This window comes from Leucopleurus acutus (genome assembly GCF_964270905.1).
Source record: "Leucopleurus acutus genome assembly, chromosome: 6".
In the NCBI taxonomy this organism is placed as follows: Eukaryota; Metazoa; Chordata; class Mammalia; order Artiodactyla; family Delphinidae; genus Leucopleurus; species Leucopleurus acutus.
In genome coordinates this window covers 30,495,845-30,515,458 of record NC_139149.1, presented here as the reverse complement: position 1 = coordinate 30,515,458, position 19,614 = coordinate 30,495,845, and the positions used below count along the sequence as shown (strand labels likewise).

Sequence of the window (19,614 nt, the reverse complement as noted above, 5' to 3'; positions counted from 1 at the left end):
AAACTCTCCAGAGAGTAGGCATAGAGGGAACTTACCTCAAAATAATAAAGGCCGTAAATGACAAACCCACAGCCAACATCATTCTCAATGGTGAAAAACTAAACCATTTCCACTAAGATCAGGAACGAGACAAGGTTGCCCACACTCACCACTCTCACCACTCTTATTCAACATAGTTTTGGAAGTTTTAGCCACAGCAATCAGAGGATAAAAAGAAATAAAAGGAACAAATTGGAAAAGAAGAAGTAAAACTGTCACTCTTTGCAGATGACATGATACTATACATGGAGAATCTGAAAGATGCTACCAGAAAACTACTAGAGCTGATCAATGAATTTGGTAAAGTAGCAGGATGCAAAATTAAAGCACAGAAATCTCTTGCATTCCTATACACTAAAGATGAAAAATATCAAAGAGAAATTAAGGAAACACTCCCATTTACCACTGGAACAAAAAGAATAAAATACCTAGGAATAAACCTACCTAAGGAGACAAAAGACCTGTATACAGAAAACTATAAGACACCGATGAAAGAAATTAAAGATGATACAAACAGGTGGAGAGCTATATACCATGTTCTTAGATTGGAGGAATCAAGATTGTGAAAATGACTATACTACCCATAGTAATCTACAGATTCAATGCATTCCCTGTCAAACTACCACTGGCATTTTGCACAGAACTAGAACAAAAAAATTCACAATTTGTATGGACACACAAAAGACCCAGAATAGCCAAAGCAATCTTGAGAAAGAAAAATGGAGCTGGAGGAATCAGGCTCCCTGACTTCAGACTGTACTACAAAGCTACAGTAATCAAGACAGTATGGTACTGGACAAAAACAGAAATATAGATCAATGGAACAGGATAGAAAGCCCAGAGATAAACCCACGCACATATGGTCACTTTATCTTTGATAAAGGAGGCAAGAATATACAATGGAGAAAGGACAGCCTCTTCAATAAGTGGTGCTGGGAAAACTGGACAGCTACATGTGAAAGAATGAAATTAGGACACTTCCTAACACCATACACAAAAATAAACTCAAAATGGATTAAAGACCTAAATGTAAGGCCAGACACTATAAACCTCTTAGAGGAAAACATAGGCAGAACACTCTGTGACATAAATGACAGCAAGATCCTTTTTGACCCACCTCCTAGAGAAATGAAAATAAAAACAAAAATAAACAAATGGGACCTAGTGAAACTTCAAAGCTTTTGCACAGCAAAGGAAACCGTAAGAAGATGAAAAGACAACCCTCTGAATGGGAGAAAATATTTACAAATGAAGCAGCTGACAAAGGTTTAATCTCCAAAATATACATGCAACTCAGTATCACAAAAACAAAAAACCCAATCCAGAAACGGGCAGAAGACCTAAATAGACATTTCTCCAAAGAAGATATACAGATTGCCGACAAACACATGAAAGGATGCTCAACATCACTAATCATTAGAGAAATGCAAATCAAAACTACAGTGAGGTATCACCTCACACCAGTCAGAATGGCCATCATCAAAAAATCTATGAACAATAAATGCTGGAGAGAGTGTGGAGAAAAGGGACCCCTCTTGCACTGTTGGTGGAAATGTAAATTGATACAGCTACTATTGAGAACAGTATGGAGGTTCCTTAAAAAACTAAAAATAGAACTACCATATGACCCAGCAATCCCACTACTGGGCATATACCCTGAGAAAACCATAATTCAAAAAGTCTTGTACCACAATGTTCATTGCAACACTGTTTACAGAAGCCAAGACATGGAAGCAACCTAAGTGTCCATCAACAGATGAATGGATAAAGAAGATGTGGCACATATTGACTTACTTGTAGTGAAGTAGATGGACCTAGAGTCTGTCATACAGAGTGAAGTAAGTCAGAGAAAGAAAAACAAATACCGTATGCTAACACATATATATATATATAGAATCTAAAAAAAAAAAAAAGTTCTAATGAACATTGGCGCAGGATAGGAATAAAGACGCAGATGTAGAGAATGGACTTGAGGACACAGGGAGGGGGAAGGGTAAGCTAGGATGAAGTGAGAGAGTAGCAATTGAAGTATATACACTACCAAATGTAAAATAGATAGCTAGTGGGAAGCAGCTACATCACATGGGGAGATCAACTCGGTGCTTTGTGACCACCTAGAGAGGTGGGATAGGGAGGGTGGGAAGGAGACGCAAGAGGGAGGGGGATATGGGGATATATGTATACATATAGCTGATTCACTTCGGTATACAGCAGAAACTAACACAACATTGTAAAGCAATTATACTCCAATAAAGATGTTTAAAAAAAAACAAAAACAGATACATTCTTCTAGAGTTGCACCATCCATCTCAGTCACTAGCTTCCTCATTTTTTTTAAATTTAAATTAATTAAAGTGAAATTCAATAAAGGTTTGGTTTTTCAGTCACACTAGCCACATTTTAAATGCTCACTAGACACAGTTAGTCGTTATTTTCTTGTACAGCATAGATAATAGAATATTTCCAATATTGAAGAAAGTAGTATTCACAGTGCTCTTCTAGAGAATTAATCAATCTTTGAGCAATCCTGTTTTACATTGCCTACATATGCCATTAAAAGAACATGTTCCTCCTTTTGCTTTATTTCCAAATATTGGATACTTTTTGTAAATAAAGGTATTTACAGCTCTCCTTTTCTACCTCTCCTGTTTTGTTTTGTTTTTTAAATAGAAGAGGATCTGAAAATAAGGGTTTACCTTAGTTCACAAAAAGTATTTACTCCTCTTACTACTAAAGCATTTAGCTGTGTCACTGAACCACTTATGCCCATGGGGTTAAATGAACTATTTGGACAAATGCAAAAACTAGGAGAAATATTTTATTGTAAATACATATTCTTTAGGATTTAGAAACTCCTTGTCCTTTTATCTAGGTCATCCTCAGTCCTTAGATAGCAAGAAGAAGGGTATCAAGAGGTAGTCATTATTTTACAGAATAACTACTTATTTACTTTGGCATAGCAAGAAATTATCCTTGCAGGTTTTTTTGTTTTTGTTTTTAATCATAAAACTACCTGTACTTTTGAAATATCCTCTGTGGTGGTTTGGGCAGACTTATGTACTCTTTGGCTTATGATACTAGATTTGCACCTGTGATTCAGTGATTTTGTGTGTGTGTTTTTCAGATGTGCAACAAATGGCGATTGACTGGCTCACCAGAAATCTCTATTTTGTGGACCATGTCAGTGACCGGATCTTTGTGTGTGATTACAACGGATCTGTGTGTGTCACCCTGATTGACCTGGAACTTCATAATCCTAAGGCAATAGCAGTAGATCCAATAGCAGGGTAAGAAATTCTTCTTTATAGTGTTTGATCTGAAATAATTTCCGTTTAAAAAAATCAGAGTCTGACAAGAGTTGTGGAATGTAGGACGACAGGCTCATAAAATGTTTTTGATGTTTATTTGAGCAGTTGCATTGCAGTAAGGAAAAAAGAAGTTGTAATCTACCATCAGAAGGTGGGGCATACCAATTCCTTAACACGTCAGTATTGCAGGGCTAACCTAAGACACAGATAACCCACTACTCTTCCAAGAATTGCTTTGGGGTTGCCAGAGAAGACCCTCAGCATAGTTTTAAGTTAAAGAGAGGAGACTTAAGTTATTTAGCAGTGGACCTTGTGGTTAGCAGGCTTCAAAAATACTACCTGAAAGATGGACTATTAACAAACTTAGCTCCAACACAACATTTAGGATTTATGAAAGGGGCATAATACATGTTCAAGGGTACTAGTATAACATTAAGGTCGTCTTTGTTAGTTGAAACCATTTTTTTTTCTCCAACTGCTGATGTGTAAACACTATATTACTATAGAGCTACAGAATTAATCAGAATCCATCTTCACTTTTTCTCTGACTTTCCAATTTTGCAAGCAACTCTATTGGTTAAAAAGAGACCTTATTTTATCTGAACTTCTTTTAGCTAATAGGCTCATTCATCTTTTTTTAATATTTTATAATTTTTCAAAATATAGGTACACATGTTTAAATTTCCAATAACTCTGTTCATATAATTAGAAAATTAATATAGGAATTATGCTTTAGTTTTACAAACACTGTGGTATTTTATAAAGTTCTATAAAGCCAGTTTTTTTTTACCAGTAACTATTGGGAAAGGATACTTTCAAATTAATGGCATAGTGTAAAACTTTAGCTGGAAGAGCTGGTGCTTTTTTCAGATGTAAGTTGTAGCAAAGATTTGAAAACTAAAATATTATCCTTGTTATTGTTGTAATCGTCCCCAAGCAGTTCAGGCTGAAATGTCTGATGGAACATATCCTAAACTGCCATAAGTCCCCATTCAACAAATGGGAAAATATTTACTGAAGAAACAGCTGTCATCCATATGTGGACTTTTGTCACTCTTAAAGTCTGATTGAATATTAAGATGCATCATCACAATGGTTCTGATTTTGACAAGAACAGCTTGCACGTAAGAGCTTTGCTAGGAAGGCTGCGTAATATAATTCTTGAATGTAGCTCTATTTGTATTTGCAGCAGATGGTTACTTGACTCAATCTGACTGCAGTGATGCTTCAAAAGACATGAGTAAGAGAAGTTGTATTTAAACTGATTTGTTTGGGTGTTGGTTAAGTGTAGTAAGGAAGAATTGGAAAATTATAAATGTGCTAACAACATTCTTTTGGCATTCTGTTTAGAAATATATTTGCTTGCGTGTTTTTCCCTGGATGTGCTAACTGAATTTAAAATTAGCCTTTAGATAGTCTTGTCTGTCAGAAATGTTGAGGTGAAGCTATTGTTTCTCCTGTTTTTATACCACTCTTATCCTTCCCCATTCTTTTAAAAAAAAAAAATTATGTATTTATTTGGCAGTGCCGAGTCTTAGCTGCGGCATGTGGGATCTAGTTACCTCACCAGGGATCGAACACAGGCCCCCAGCATTGGGAACTTAGCCACTGGACCACCAGGAAAGTCCCAATCTTTCCCCATTTTTAAAAACAAAGATCCAGAGACCCTTTTCAAATAAAACTGCCAACCTGAAATATAATATATGTGACACCATCTCCCTTTCTGGAAAGCAACATGTTTTATGTTCACAAGCTTCCTATTTCTCCCTGTCATTACATGAAAGAACCATATTTTGTCATTTTTGTCAAAGGAATTAGGAGTAGAAAACCCTCACACTGTTTGTGCTTATTCTCTGCTGGATTCCTTTGGGCCCTGGATTCCTTTACTGTTTAAGTGTAATTTTGTCATGTATCATTTATCACAATAGGTTCTTTGGAATTTTTTTGTTTGAGTTTGCTCTGTCTCTCTATCACCGTTTTTCAATCCTGAATTCTAGGAATCAGAGGAGGAAAAGCTCTGCTCTTTTATAAATATAATCCCATTTGTAATAGGACACTTTTTAAAAACATTTATTTTTCTCTTAATACTGTATCAGAAATTTGGCTAGGGTTAATGTGATGCTATTTAGGGAAGCAACAGCAGGTTTTTTCTTTTCTTTTCCTTTAACTTCTACTTTTGGGAGTTCAAGGGTAATTTGAATAGTTGAGGTTAGAACAACTCTGCATGACCTACTGAAGGGGACATGCACCACCAGTGAAATTTCTCCCACCTTTTCCTAATCGTCTGAGGTATATTTCTTTGGCTCTGTCTGTTATAACTTCAGTTCAGAAAACATCAGAATGTCTTAAAAGTCTGACCCGACTCTTAGAGCTTGACCTCAATATGTATGGAAATGGCTGGAGATTTGCCTTACCTCCCCACAGGCTGCATTGAAAAAAAATATTTTTTACTTGGCTGTACTTTTTTTCTCAACCTCCTATTCCCTATTTACAATATTATCATTCTAAATTTTTTTAATTTATTTTTTACTTCTCCACAGGTTGCATATAGATTAGTAATTTTCTCTGGACTATCAATATGACTTGGGCCAGGCTCCAATCCAAATTTGCCAGGAAGAGATTGTTTATAAACATTTTTTATTCATTTTCTTTGTTTTTGTGATGTTGCTATTGACTCATTAATTCAGACTATTTTTCTGGAGATAATTGTTGAGACTTTCTTTATTTCAAATTTTAGCAATATTTTCTTCCAGTGGTTTCTTGAAGAAATTTCTAAAATTATTTCTATACAGTCATTAGAGTTTGAAGGTAGCATAGAGATTATAGTCCAACCAATATCAAAAATAGCTTTTCTGGTAGTTGTTATTAGAGCTCTGCTTGTTCAATGATTACGAATTTAATCTGAAGTCACTCTCCCTAGGATCAAATCCTGCCTAGTTACTAGCTGTGTGATGTTGGATGCCTCTTTGTATCTTTATTTTCTTACCTTAAAAATATGAATAGTGATAATCCACTAAAGGGCTGTTGTGAGGATTAAATAATGCCAAACATATAAAGCACTTTAATACTTTTTGAGTTGTAGAATATGTGAAGTTCTCTTTTTCATGTTGCCTCAAAAATAACTACTAATCTTTCCAACACTTAGTTGTGAATTGAGTGATGAGACCAATATTCTACCTCATTAAAGATGATCTTTTCATTTCTAGCCCAATTCTCTTTCTACTACAAATGCTCCTTAAATGGCTTACTTCATATAAACTAAATCTATTATATAATCAAGTACTGAGTAAAAGGAGGGGAAATGAGAAAATAAAGTGATATGGCCTGGGAGTAAAGATGAAATGTATATGTGATGCTGGAGGATAAAACGTACAGAGTAACTGTAGGTATAGGGAAGAAAGTAGCAGAGGAAACCATTTTCATAACTTATGTTGTGAAAGATATGTTTGGATTACCTTCAAGGTCTTTCAAAAGATAAAGGTAAAGAATAAAATCCCTTCACAGTTACCTTTGTCGGTTGAACTGTAGTTTTAAATACGAAATTTTTTCAGTAATAAACCATATAGTCTTTGAGTCTGATGAGGATTGTAACTGAGGACAGGAGTGGAACTAGTATACAATTTTGGTTCTAGGGTGTGGCTCTAAGTTTCCTGTTAAATTAAAATCATCACACTAAACTTCATACAAGAATACATTTCACCATAATTATCAAATCGTTACAAAATCGCTGCAAAAGAGAGGATCAATTAATCCTAAGGATGGAAAATATTAGAAAAACAGAGTAAAATTGAAGAGATATTTTTAGGGATGAAGTTGGATTTGAAAATTTGAGGAAAATATTTTGGGGGACTTGAGGTACCATGTATAGAACTCATATTCAGTAAAGTTATGTGAGATGGCCAAATTGAGGGAGAAGGGAAATCCCCCATATCATGTGAAACAGCAGAAATTGACTATGTTCCAAGTACTATGTATACCCTTTTTCTATGTAGGATGGACTTTTGACTTGTTGAGAATGAATGGCAGAGTGATCTGTAGGATTTGTGAATCCATGACCGCATGTCAGTATTAAGGGGAAAAATGTGTTGTCTTTGTTTTCTATAAAAACAGTCCATCTGCCAGGAGGCAGAGGAGGACTGAAACTTAAGTCTCAGAAGTTGAATTCACACAGGAGTGATTGACAGTATTTAATAGGTAATAAACCCTTTCTTAACACCCACCTGGATCCCCACTGTTGGTGAAACTAGTCATGGCTGAGAAATTAAAAATAGAATCAAAGTTAACGGCTATCAGGGAGTAGCACTGATTAATGAAATTCTAATCTGAGATGCTGTGTGAATGTTGGAAGCTAGAAAATGAAGTAGGTCTGCCTATGACCATGAAAGAAGTTTTGTAACAAGGGGAGCCTTGGGATAGATACCAAATTTTTCACATCCATGAGGTGGCCCATAGAGCCAGCCCAGGTTCCAAGTTACAGCCTGCACTCACTAGGCACTTGCAGTAGGACAGTAGAATTGTTGCAGAGTTTTGGCTATTAAATCCATCAGGCTACAGCAGTTCCCCTTTATCCACCGTTTTGCTTTCTGTGGTTTTAGTTACTTGTGGTCAACCATGGTCCAGAACTATGAAAAAATTCCATAAATAACTAATTTGTGAGTGTTAAATGACTCAATGTTCTGAGTAGTGTAGTGCCATCCAGCTCTGTCCCTGCTGAGATGTAATCATCCCTTTGTCCGGTGTACCCTGATCATTAGTCACTTAGTAGTCTACGTTATCAGATCCACTGTCACAATATCTCAGTGCTTGTGTTCAGGTAACCCTTATTTTACTTAATAATGGCCCCAAAGTACCAAAGCAGTGATGCTGAATTTGGATAAGCAAAAGAGAAGCCATAAAGTGCTTTCTTCAAATGAAAAGATGAAAGTTCTCAATACGAAAAGAAAAAGAAAAATGCCAAGGTGCTAAGATGTATGGCAAGAACAAATCTTCTATCCATGAAATTGTGAAGACAGAAAAAGAAATTCATGCTAGTTTTGCTGTTATGCCTGAAACTGCAAAAGTTATGGCTGCAGTGCATAAGCAGTTAGTTAAGATGGAAAAGACATTATATTTATACAATAAGATATTTTGAGAAAGAGAGACCACAGTCACAAAACTTTCATTACAGTATTATATAATGTTCTAATTGTTCTATTTTATTGTTATTAATCTCTTACTGTGGCTAATTTATAAATTAAACTTTACCATATGTATGTATGTATAGGAAAGACATACAGTCAGCCCTCCATATCTGCAGGGTTTGTGTCTATGGGTTTTATATCCAAGGATTCAACTAACCATGGACCCACATCTATGGATTCAACTTGAAATTTCACCCCATGGTTGGTTGAAACCATGGATATGGAGGGCTGACTATATTTACTGTAGTACTCAATCTTATGTAAGAGAGTGGATTTTGGTATCCACGGGGGCTTCCGGAACCTATCTCCCATAAATACTGAGGGACAGCTCTGTATATATATGGTTTGGTACTATCCATGATTTCAGGCATTCACTGGAGGTCCTGGAATGTATCCCCCATGGGTAAGGCAGTACTATTGTACACTGTAGGCAAATTAAAGCTACAGATTGCACCCCTACAACTAACCACTATCTACTGATTTGAGGATTCAGATGAATCTGAAGTTTCTATGAGTTTGAACATTAGGAAGTATCTAAAGATATCCCCCTATGTATTGTTTTCTCCTCTTGGAAGTATCAGTCTTGGAGGGTTGGATGCTTATCTACATTCGTGACTGCCCCTAATCTTTTGAAATTAATATTCATATTGTGATATGTTGCAAATTGTGGGTCCTGACTTTTTAAGGAAGAACTACCCTCTACACATACCCGCATACCTGCACATAGAAAGATTATCTATATCTAGATAGATAGGTTCGATAGATAGATATTTCCTGTATCCTTCACCACTGCAATATAGCCATGTCTCATTCCCACAATCAGATGCAACTCCCTATTGCTCAAGGAAAGAGATGTTTCTTGAAGATAATGTAAACTTAGTTTCTCTCAATATCTTCTTGTATATTCCTCTTCATTAGAAGAAAACTCAGAAAAACATGGAAACGTTTTAATAGCTCCAGTAATCATTCTTCTGAATTTCTGTATTGCCCTACTATAATTTCCCTTTTGTGCATCTTGAATTTAAACTTTTTTTTTTCTTTTTTAAAGATTTAGGAACAAAATGAACTGCTAAAAGTATATTTTGGTCTGTTAATTTATTTTTGAGACCATCTTGGTCCTGAAGATAGTAGTAGTACTCAGGTGGGCAGACCTCCAAATTCATTTATATGTAAGAGAATGCCAAGGAAGTTACTTGTCCACTTCTCCTTATACTCAGTGGGTGATTAATGCAGTACAATGAAAACAACCTTAGTCTTATAAATTTGTATTAATTATTTCAAAAATTTTGCCTATGTGTTTTCTTACCTGTATCAAAATTCAAGTGGATATCATTATAGCACTAGCTATATTTCTATCTTTTTATTGATCTATAAGCTATCTAAATATCTATGTGCGTATTTCCCATTATACACTACTACTCCCTTCTCTGTGTGATTCTAACAATCTTGGATTTAGAATAGAGAATTATCTAAGAAATTGGCATCTACCTATTTTAGACCAAATTACTAAGTGCCTTAGGAGAGTTATCACCTGCCACTTTTCAATCCAAGGTTCCTTTCAGAAGTTACCGATGTGAAAAGGCAAGGCAACATAAATATACAGTTATGTGTTTCATGGTCTGCACTATTTTGACTAAAGTTAGTGGTTCAGAGGTACATCCAAAAGTATAAATCCATATGAACTGTCTTTTATATGAGTTAATTTTTTTCTTCTCATTAATTAAGTTTCTCTAGGTTCAACCTCTTTCCAAATTCCTCCACAGACATTTCCTCAAGTGGAGGTTTATGTATGGCATTGCCTTTAATTACTGTCTCCTTCAGTTACAAATGATTATTATATTATAATTAGCCTGGGAATATGGAAGAACAGCTAGGAGTGACTTATTAGGTTCAGTACAGCCTTTACTGGAACCTTAACCCACATTGATTTAACTCCCACTGTGTGTTCTTGAGTCATATCGTTCACAATGTCAAAATAATGCAGAACATTCTACATCTCTGTTCTCTTTGCTGTTCTCTCTCTGTCTCTTTTTTTTTTAATCTATAAGTTTTCAGTGTTTGTTAAACTTATCTCTAAATTACTGAGTTTAAGAATTTATTTCTAGTAATTATACTTAATGTCTTCCCAGCCTTCTAGCCACTCCCTATTAAAGACGTATCTTCTCTGAATTCTCACTGATCAGTGCTGACCACTCAAATAGATAAAGTAACAGAAAAGCTGTACACAGACTAAATTATGAAGGAATTTATTATTTCACCTAAAAATCTAGATTTAGGACAGTCCCTGGTTTGGTTAATTTATTGGCTCAACAATAGCATTAACCACCTGGGTTCCTCCTACCTCTTTATTCTGTGATGTTATCTTTAGTGTGTGCTTTTCAAATTAATACCTCTATGGTCATAAGACGGCTACTGAAGTTTCAGGGATCCCATGTAGAAACATGGATTCAGTTAAAAAAACAGCATTATTTCTTCCTTGGGTATAGAAGAGCTCCCAAAGCAGATATTCCCTCGTGTCTTCTTGGTCACAGCTGGGTACATGCCAACCTAAATGAGACAGCAATAGACAATTTTTACCATCTGCACATGAAAGACAGTGCGACATGGGAGTGAATATATGATAACGTAGAAGAATGAAAAATGGATTATGAACCAACATCATCTTCTACAGACACTGTATTATGATAGTCCTTTCTCATGTGCAGCCCTTTGTCTTTGTTCTTCTCAGGCACTGAGGGACCTCTTTTCACTTAGCTAAACCTGTTTGGAATATGTACAAATATTATTTTCCAACCCTTCATTTCACCTTCTCTGAGAGTTCCTCCTTTTAGCCCAGATTGTTAGCCTAAAAGTTCCTCCTTTTAGCCCAGATTGTTAAAACTCTTTCTGAGGAATATTTTTCTTATCACTTTTCAAGGCAAGTTACAGTTGATTTTTGTTTCTTTGCTTTCTGTAACTTTTTCTACAATACTGAGAAGAGGCTAGGGTGGGGACACTGTGGATAGCACTCCACTATGTCTTTAAAGATATAGTTTAAGAAGCTGATGGGAGCTTTTATTCTATCAGATTTTCTAACACTTTTGCAAGCTATGTGAACATTTCTAAGCCACTGGGGTAATATTAAGTAAATTATTGTTTCACTTATAAAATGATTCTAAGGTGGCATGAAAGCTTTCTTACTCTCTGCCCAAGAGTAGTTTACCTACTGGAAGAAGTTGTGCTGTTACTAGAAAAGAATAATTTTATATTTTCAATTAGTTAAAATTTATTTCTAATTGTTTGCTACATGCAAAGTTCTATGAAAATAAGAGGTAGTAATAAGCCAGTGTTACTGCTTTTGAAAATAAATGGACAACTTTCCTGTAGCACTCAGGTTTGATCAGGGCATCAAAGATAATGATATAATCTATTCTCTTATGGAGCTTGGAGTATAGCAGAGTTATGCATCAAATATCAACTATTACAATCAGGAGATACGGCTACTATAGCTTACCCCTCAAACTTACAGATAATACACAAAATATTAAGCAGTAATTTATTTGTCATTTCTGAGATAAATAATGGATCGGGCATAAATGTTACTAAAAAATATTCTTTTGACAGAATCTTGGTTTGTAAACACCACAAAGGAAAGGACAAAATTTAAAAACAATAAAATAAGTACTTGAACACATAACATAAATTCAGGATTTTACCATATACATTATAATCACATTAAACTAAAAAAAAAAAAAGGAACAAAAAGTAAAAACAACATTCAGCTTTTATGCTGAGTTAAATTTTGTTCTGCTTAATTGCTGAGCCTTGCACGATATTGAACCAAATTTGATATTTTCCCTTGAGCTAGACTGTCAGTGGTTTGATTTGGGAGAAATTAACCTGGCTTTTAGGGTCAAAGTGAATGCTTCCCAATGTCAAGTGATTTTTTACTCAACATTTTTTTTTTTTTTAATCATGCAAAGGGAAAAGGCAAATCTTGATAGTCTTTGGTATTCTTTCGGTTTTAGTTAGATAATTGTCTTTGTTAGCACTTGTAAAAATTGTGCTTAGGCAGGGGACATCACACTTCCTGATTACAAGCTACAGTCATCAAAAGATCATGGTAATGGAATAAAAATAGACACATAGACCAATGGAACAGAATTGAGAGCCCAGAAATAAACCCAAGCATATACGGTCAACTGATAGTTTTGACAAGGGAGCCAAGAGTACTTAATGGAGAAGAGATAATCTCTTCGATAAATAGTGCTAGGATAATTGGATATTCATATGTAAACTGAGGCTGGACCCATATCTTATATAACTCACAAAAATTAACTCAAAATGCATTAAAGACTTAAATGTAAGACCTGAAACCATGAAATTCCTAAAAGAAAACATAGGAATAAAACTTCTTGACAGGGGTCTTGGCAATCAGTTTTTTAATATGACACCTAAAGCACAAGCAACAAAATAAAAAATAAACAAGTGGAAGTACATCAAACTTAAAAGTTTCTAAATAGTAAAAGAAACAGTCAACAAAGTGAAAAGACAACCTACAGAATGAGAAAAAATATTTGCAAACAATATATATGTGGTTAATATCCAAAAATATATAAATAACTCATACAACTCAATAGCAGAAAAACCAACCCAATTCAAAAATGGGCAAAGGACATGCAGTTGCTTGCCCATGACAACACCATAGGATGAAAGTGGGAGCATACATTTCCAATGAATACTTTGCCATCTCAGCCAAAGTCTTCTCATATGTTACCAAATAACCATATGCATTCTTCTTCCCATACATAGAATCCACTACAATTAAGTCAAAGTAGAGGATCTGTAGGTGATGTGCAGTCCTCTCTATCGAGTCCTTTTGTTGCTCCTTGTTGTACAGCAAAGTATGAACCAAAAGACAAGTTATATAAATTGATGGACCAGTGATAAAATAGCAAAAAAAAAAATCCATTTAGAAGGAAGCAGACAGTAGTCATTGGGACAGAGCAGTAATGGAGTCTGCCAGGCAAGTAAAGCGAAGACCTTCTGTTTCAGGGAATGTTTCAGGGCAAACTTCTTTTCCCTGAAACACTTCCCCTTGTCCATTGTTCTTTATCTATGCTTCCACTGGGAGGTTCTTTCTAGTCTGCTGTGCTGAATACTACATCTAAAGTTGGCATAGGGGAATATCCTCTCCCTTGGGGGTATTTCACAGATTGTTTTTTGTTCCTTTCAAGTTGCTTTAAGGTTTGAAGAGACAAAGGATCTTGTAAACCAGGCTCTTGGCTTTTGAAGTTACAAATTCCCTTGGAAATTAGTAGATTCTTTTATTTCTTTGCTTCCCATTACTTCTATATACCAATAACCACACTTGATTATAGTTTAGAAATAATTATCAAATTATTTCTTTCCACCTCACTTTCTTGGTTTTCTCTTTCAGCATATTGGTGGTCACTTTGAGGCCTGAAAACAATGATTCAGTGGGAAACAAATACTTTTTGTCTGAAGGATAAATTCCTTCAGAAGGAATTTGAGAAGTCTTAATTGGCTTTTGTTGCTCAAAGCCATTTGCAATATTTTTTCTTACTATTCAGGTTCTAGAAGCAGTTGGCTTTTTGAGACCTGGGAGACCCCAGTTTTGGCTTCCCTTTCATTTTTTGCTATCAGGCAATTCTAACTTAGACTCTTTTTTGTTTTTTTTTGGTAATATCTTACCAAAAAAGCATGCAGTGACTAATACAACTACTATTATACTTTTAAACTTCTTCCTTTAAACCCACAATGCTCAATAAGCAGTCGTTTTTCCTTCCAAGATATTCTCCAAGATTTTACAAAGGACATTTTTAGTCAAGTATTTTAACCTTGAGTATTTTCAGTCCTGAACAATTACCCTGCTGCTGCTGCCTTACCATTAAGCCAATGTTATGCAGTCTAGATTCTTTCTCTCTTTCTTTATTTATTTGCGGTACGCGGGCCTCTCACTGCTGTGGCCTCTCCCGTTGCGGAGCACAGGCTCCGGACGCGCAGGCTCAGTGGCCATGGCTCACGGGCCCAGCTGCTCCGCGGCATGTGGGATCTTCCCGGACTGGAGCACGAACCCGTGTCCCCTGCATCGGCAGGCGGAATCTCAACCACTGCGCCACCAGGGAAACCCTTGCTTATAATTTTAAGAGCAAAAACTTTTCATAATAAACTAATAGTGTTTGAAGGGCATTATTAATATATCATTAGTTTATGTAAATCTAACATTGCCTACATTAAAATAATATCCACAGTGAAACTACAAAAGCAAAAGGAAAAGTTACTTCCTTAACTTTTAAACGGTTAAATTAAGAAATTACTTCTATAGTGTAAGTTAGAAAAGAGCTTGGGCTCTCTTTGAAGGCAGAGCCAATTCGTCTGTTTGCTCAGCACTCAATGATTGTGGAGATGTTAGTCAACAAAAAAAGAAGTACTAATGGTTTTTGGAAACATTAGCCTGAGAACCATTTTCCATTTAGTCTGTAGTTAGTTAATCGAGTGTATGTGCATTTGTCCATACAAGCTATAAAATCCTACAATGACGATGTCATTATAATTAACATTGCTGACCAGTTAAAACGCATAAACAGTAGTACGCCCATCAATATGCATTCTCTATTTGCTGACATTTCCAGTTATGCCAGATGGTGAATTTAATGATGGTGCCTTGTGGTGCTTCTAATGATTTTTGTGCCTGATGGTAATTTTATAGGGCCTGTCGTATCATAGAAGGCTGAAGGGTGACTTAATAATGATCTTCAAGCATATGAAGGGTCTTTGAAGTTTACGGTTATGCAGTGACCAGCTGTTACTCATTCAAACAAGAATTAGTAGATTTTAAATGTAGACAGAGAGATTTAACTGAGATGTGAAGTAGAACCTCCTGACACTTAAAGATATTATGGAGAGTAATGGTGAGAGATGCTATAGAATACATTCTTTTTTCTTGAGGATAGAATATGCTGATTTGTATGAAATCTAAGTTTGCTCTTATTGTGTGGATGATATTTCAGTTTCCTTTCACATCTATGAATGTGTATTTTTCATACTCCAGCACTAACTGGGTTGGAATCCTGGTTTTGACTTATATACCTGTGAATATACTTATACCTGTGAATTCAGGTAAATTAGTTCCCTAAATACTTTGAGTCTCGATTTACTTATCTACAAAATGGAGTTAAAATCTGTCATCTAAATATCTAGGGACAAGTCTAAAACATTATTACCTCTAAGGTAGGGTTGAATTTGCTTTTTAAATTTCTCCTCCTTGAAGATAAGACCAGACAGATCAGTGATGTCCTTTTAGTAGGATCCAATTTTTTTTTTTTTTTTTAACTTTGGAGTCCCGGAATAGTAGAGATCTGTGCAACAGTAGAGAGTAATATAAACCCTCAGTCTCTTCTCTAGAGGTTTATTTCCTACCCAGACACTGACTGGGAATGTTTATCTTTCATAGCAAGTGTTCTGTATTAGAAAGAGAAGGCAAAAGACCTTGTTTTAGTTTAGGTTCCTGTAATTCCTAAATGTATAACCCCAAACCAAGTCATTTAACTTCTCTGAGTTTTGCGTTGCCCCTTTCAAAAATTATATGAGGGAACCTGGCATTGATAGATACATTTTGATGTCACCTTTGTTGAGGGGAGACAGGAGACAATGATGGAAGACTGGAAGAGGTATAGCTCAAAAGGTTGAGAGTAGAATTTTCTGCTGTGGTGGTTTATTTGACTCTGTGTATCAAGTGGGAAAATGCAGTTCTGATCAATGACTAGAGAATGAGATGGCACCAGACCTCAGGGCACTTGCTTAGAAATTATTTGTTTGACAAACAGTATATCAAATAGTATGACAAATAAAATAATAAGAATTTATCATTCTACAAGTCCAATTAGGTTCCCTGTCTTCATGGAGTATTAAGAAAAAAAATCAACCAATAATCATATAAGTAAACAAAATAATTTCAGAGGGTGATGTGCTAGGAAGAAAATCAAACAGAGTGAGGGGATAAGATCATGATCATGGGGAAGAGGTGACTCCATGGTCCAGGAAGGCTTCTCCAAGGTCACACATGGCACTGTTATCTCTATATAATAAGAAGGATTCAGCTCTGCAAAGATAGAAGAGAGGCCCAATCAAGGGCTAGAAGTAAAGAATCAGACAATCTACAACCACTTCTCTCAGTCAAATTTGTGAAACCTTAAGGTGTAACACTGACAAAGTTTTGGTTAGTTTCTGTTTTTGGCTTTGTCAGTTACTAACTGATCTCTGCTCCTCAGTTTCTTTATATGTAAAATGTAGGCAAGGAAGCAGGAATGTTATGAGAAATTGATTATTTTCACTTTTCACCTCTACCAAACTATGATTCATCCCTGTCTTGCCTATTTAATGGGGTAGATTTGAAGATCAGATGAGATAATGGATGAGCAAAGAGTTAAAAGAAGGCAACTCAGTGGGATATTAATAGAAAACAATTTCATTTTTTTTCTAATCACTGCTTTCAATCATGCTCTGTTTTGATGTCTCCTTTTCCTGTCTCTTAATGATGGCTACCATACTTTCTCTGGTTTCTGTGTTATTAATCCAATCTGGTTAAATATTCAAATCACACAACTTATTTAAAGCTTCACGGTTTTCTGTTTTGGGCCTTAGAGGCAGTTCTAGTACAACAGGAAAATTCCTAGTCAACATTTTGATTATATTTGTAAAAACAATGTTTTAGACTATTAGCACTGTGAAACTTGAAGAGTAGTCATTATTAAAGGTTGTATTTCCAGTTCATGGGTTATTTTATGCTGAAGCTGAGAGAAGAAAGAACTTTTTACATTTGTAGCCAACAAGGAAAGTTAACTCTCTGCAAATGACTTTGGGAGCTAAAGGACTAAAACTGAAGTTAGTGTTTGCAAACAAGGTAGGAGAACTGCTAATGTCAGTCTAATCATTATTATTTTCCCTAAAAGTCTAGAACAGCTGTCAACATGGCAACTTCTTCTCAACATTCAGAGGCCTGTAATGAGATGGCATCTAGTCAGAAGATTTAACTGCCAAGTCCTGATTTCTACTTTTGAGATGTGAAAGAATCTCAAAAGTAGAAATCAGGACTTGGCAGTTAAAGGAGTTTGGAAGATAATTAGGATATTTATAAAAAGTAGATTTCTGTTACAATATGCCAGATTGTTAATGCTTTGTAACCAATGCCTTAGGATAATCAATAATAGTTGTTTCTACTGCATTTAAAAAAAACACTATCATTTTGTACTGTATTACACACTATAACATTTATCAGCCTATTTGTTGGTGTATTCCCATAAACACTGAAACCAGCATCTAACCAGTACATTGAATAGTAAATTGTTTCCTTACTGAAAGAAAAAGTGATTTAAATCACCCTAACCGTTTTCTACATGCAGATTGCCAATTTCTTCAGCTCGTTAGAAAAAGACTAAATTAATTTTCTAAATTTCTGTCTAAAATTAGATATCATAAGGGGCCAAGTTCTTTTGAGACAGGCTGAGAAAACACATTTATTTGAAAACTTTTTGCATACTTTAATTTTTATAAATACTTTTCTGTAAAAAGAATCCAAATGTCGTTAATTGTTTAAATAAAAAATCCCTACACATTTGTTTTGCAGCATTTCTAACTTGCAAAAAGTTACTGGAATGTTTTTATGTTTCTTAAAGCATTTTTCTCTTCATGTAACAAATGTGTGATCATTGTTCTGGAAAGAATCAAAGAAAGATTCTTTGAGATAATTTCATTAGTAGACATGTTCAAAAATCAGAAAGCAGTACCTCTTATAGAGAAGATTGACAACTTGTATTTATCAAAATTTATTTCCACTGGCCATGGCTTTCTTTTCTAGTGAGTGAAAAATAATTTTTCCTTCTGTACATCTCAAGAGAAACATTCTCAAAGTTCAGTGTTCTATTCCAGTGAATAAGCAAAATGAAACATACAAAAAATTGTATGTTTGTATATATAAAATTCAGTTGCAGTAACTCATAAGCTCACCAAAACTTTATAGCTAAACCTTCTTTGTCCTTGGGAACTGGCATTGACAGCACCCACGTCATCAATTTCAACTTCATAATAAAAATCGATTAGTTTCATTTGGCATGCTAATGTTATTTCAACACAATTAATCCACATATAATATGTATAATAGTAAAGAAGTAATTACTATGAGGCCATTTTTCCCCCTCCCAGGGGAGAGAATACTATCTTAAACTACATAAGGAATCGCTGCTTTATTATATTCACGCCAAGAAGCATTACAGAAAGTATAAGACACAACTTACAAAAAAATGTGAATTTGGAGTAAAATAACGGATACAAGAGCAGTGTGATGAAGTGATACATTTTGTCCTTCATTTAACAGTCTGTGGGGTACAACTGATTCATACCTTGGTACTCTAATTTGAAGTTTAAATTTGTAAAACCTGCCGCCTAATCCCAGAAATGTATTCAAGGTGGATCAAAAGGTTTTTGGATGTTATATGTGCATTAAATATCATCTGATGACTAGGAATACTTGAAAATTCCTGGACAAGCATTAATCAAAGAGGTAATAGAATGAGGTCAGTTAATATCATTCTCATGTTATTGTTATTTTTAAAACAACTTTTGTATAAGGCCTTTAAATATTTTATTTAATCCTCACCATAAAGTTATGAGATAGGTAGGATTTTCTTCATTTTACCATTAAGGAAATAGAAGCTTAGAAAAGTTGCTAACTAAAGTTTAGCTTTCAGAACTACTACGACGAGGTAAATGTCATTATTCATTCTGTCTTTTTCTAATTCTAAACCCTGTGCTATCTATAGGTCAGGAAGGCTATACACCCTATAGTCTTTCACTTGATACAGGAATTAGGTTCCCCATCCAATACCTTGTTCTTTTGGAAATGCTCACCTTGTAAAAGCTGCCTTGAATACACAAGCACAAGAGATTTACTTGGATTTGTCAAAGACAAAATTCATAGATAATTTATGATCCCTGGGTGAAAGCCTACTTTATTTTAAAGGGCCCTTCTTTTAGAATTATAGGATCCCAGAATGAAAAGAGCTTGTCATATAACTCTTGACAGTTCT

The 19,614-nt window shown here is 35.1% G+C and overlaps 1 protein-coding gene across 1 annotated transcript in view; it reads left to right on the top strand.

Annotated features, from left to right (window-relative positions):
* The window catches only part of LRP1B (LDL receptor related protein 1B), a gene marked incomplete at its 3' end in the record, with an annotated part of 1,833,965 nt that overhangs the window by 894,933 nt on the left and 919,418 nt on the right, over positions 1 to 19,614 (top strand). Inside the window, exon 7 of the mRNA XM_082841888.1 lies at positions 3,164 to 3,326. Coding sequence (XP_082698014.1) covers positions 3,164 to 3,326 — 163 coding nt within the window. The remainder of the gene's footprint in view (positions 1 to 3,163; positions 3,327 to 19,614) is intronic.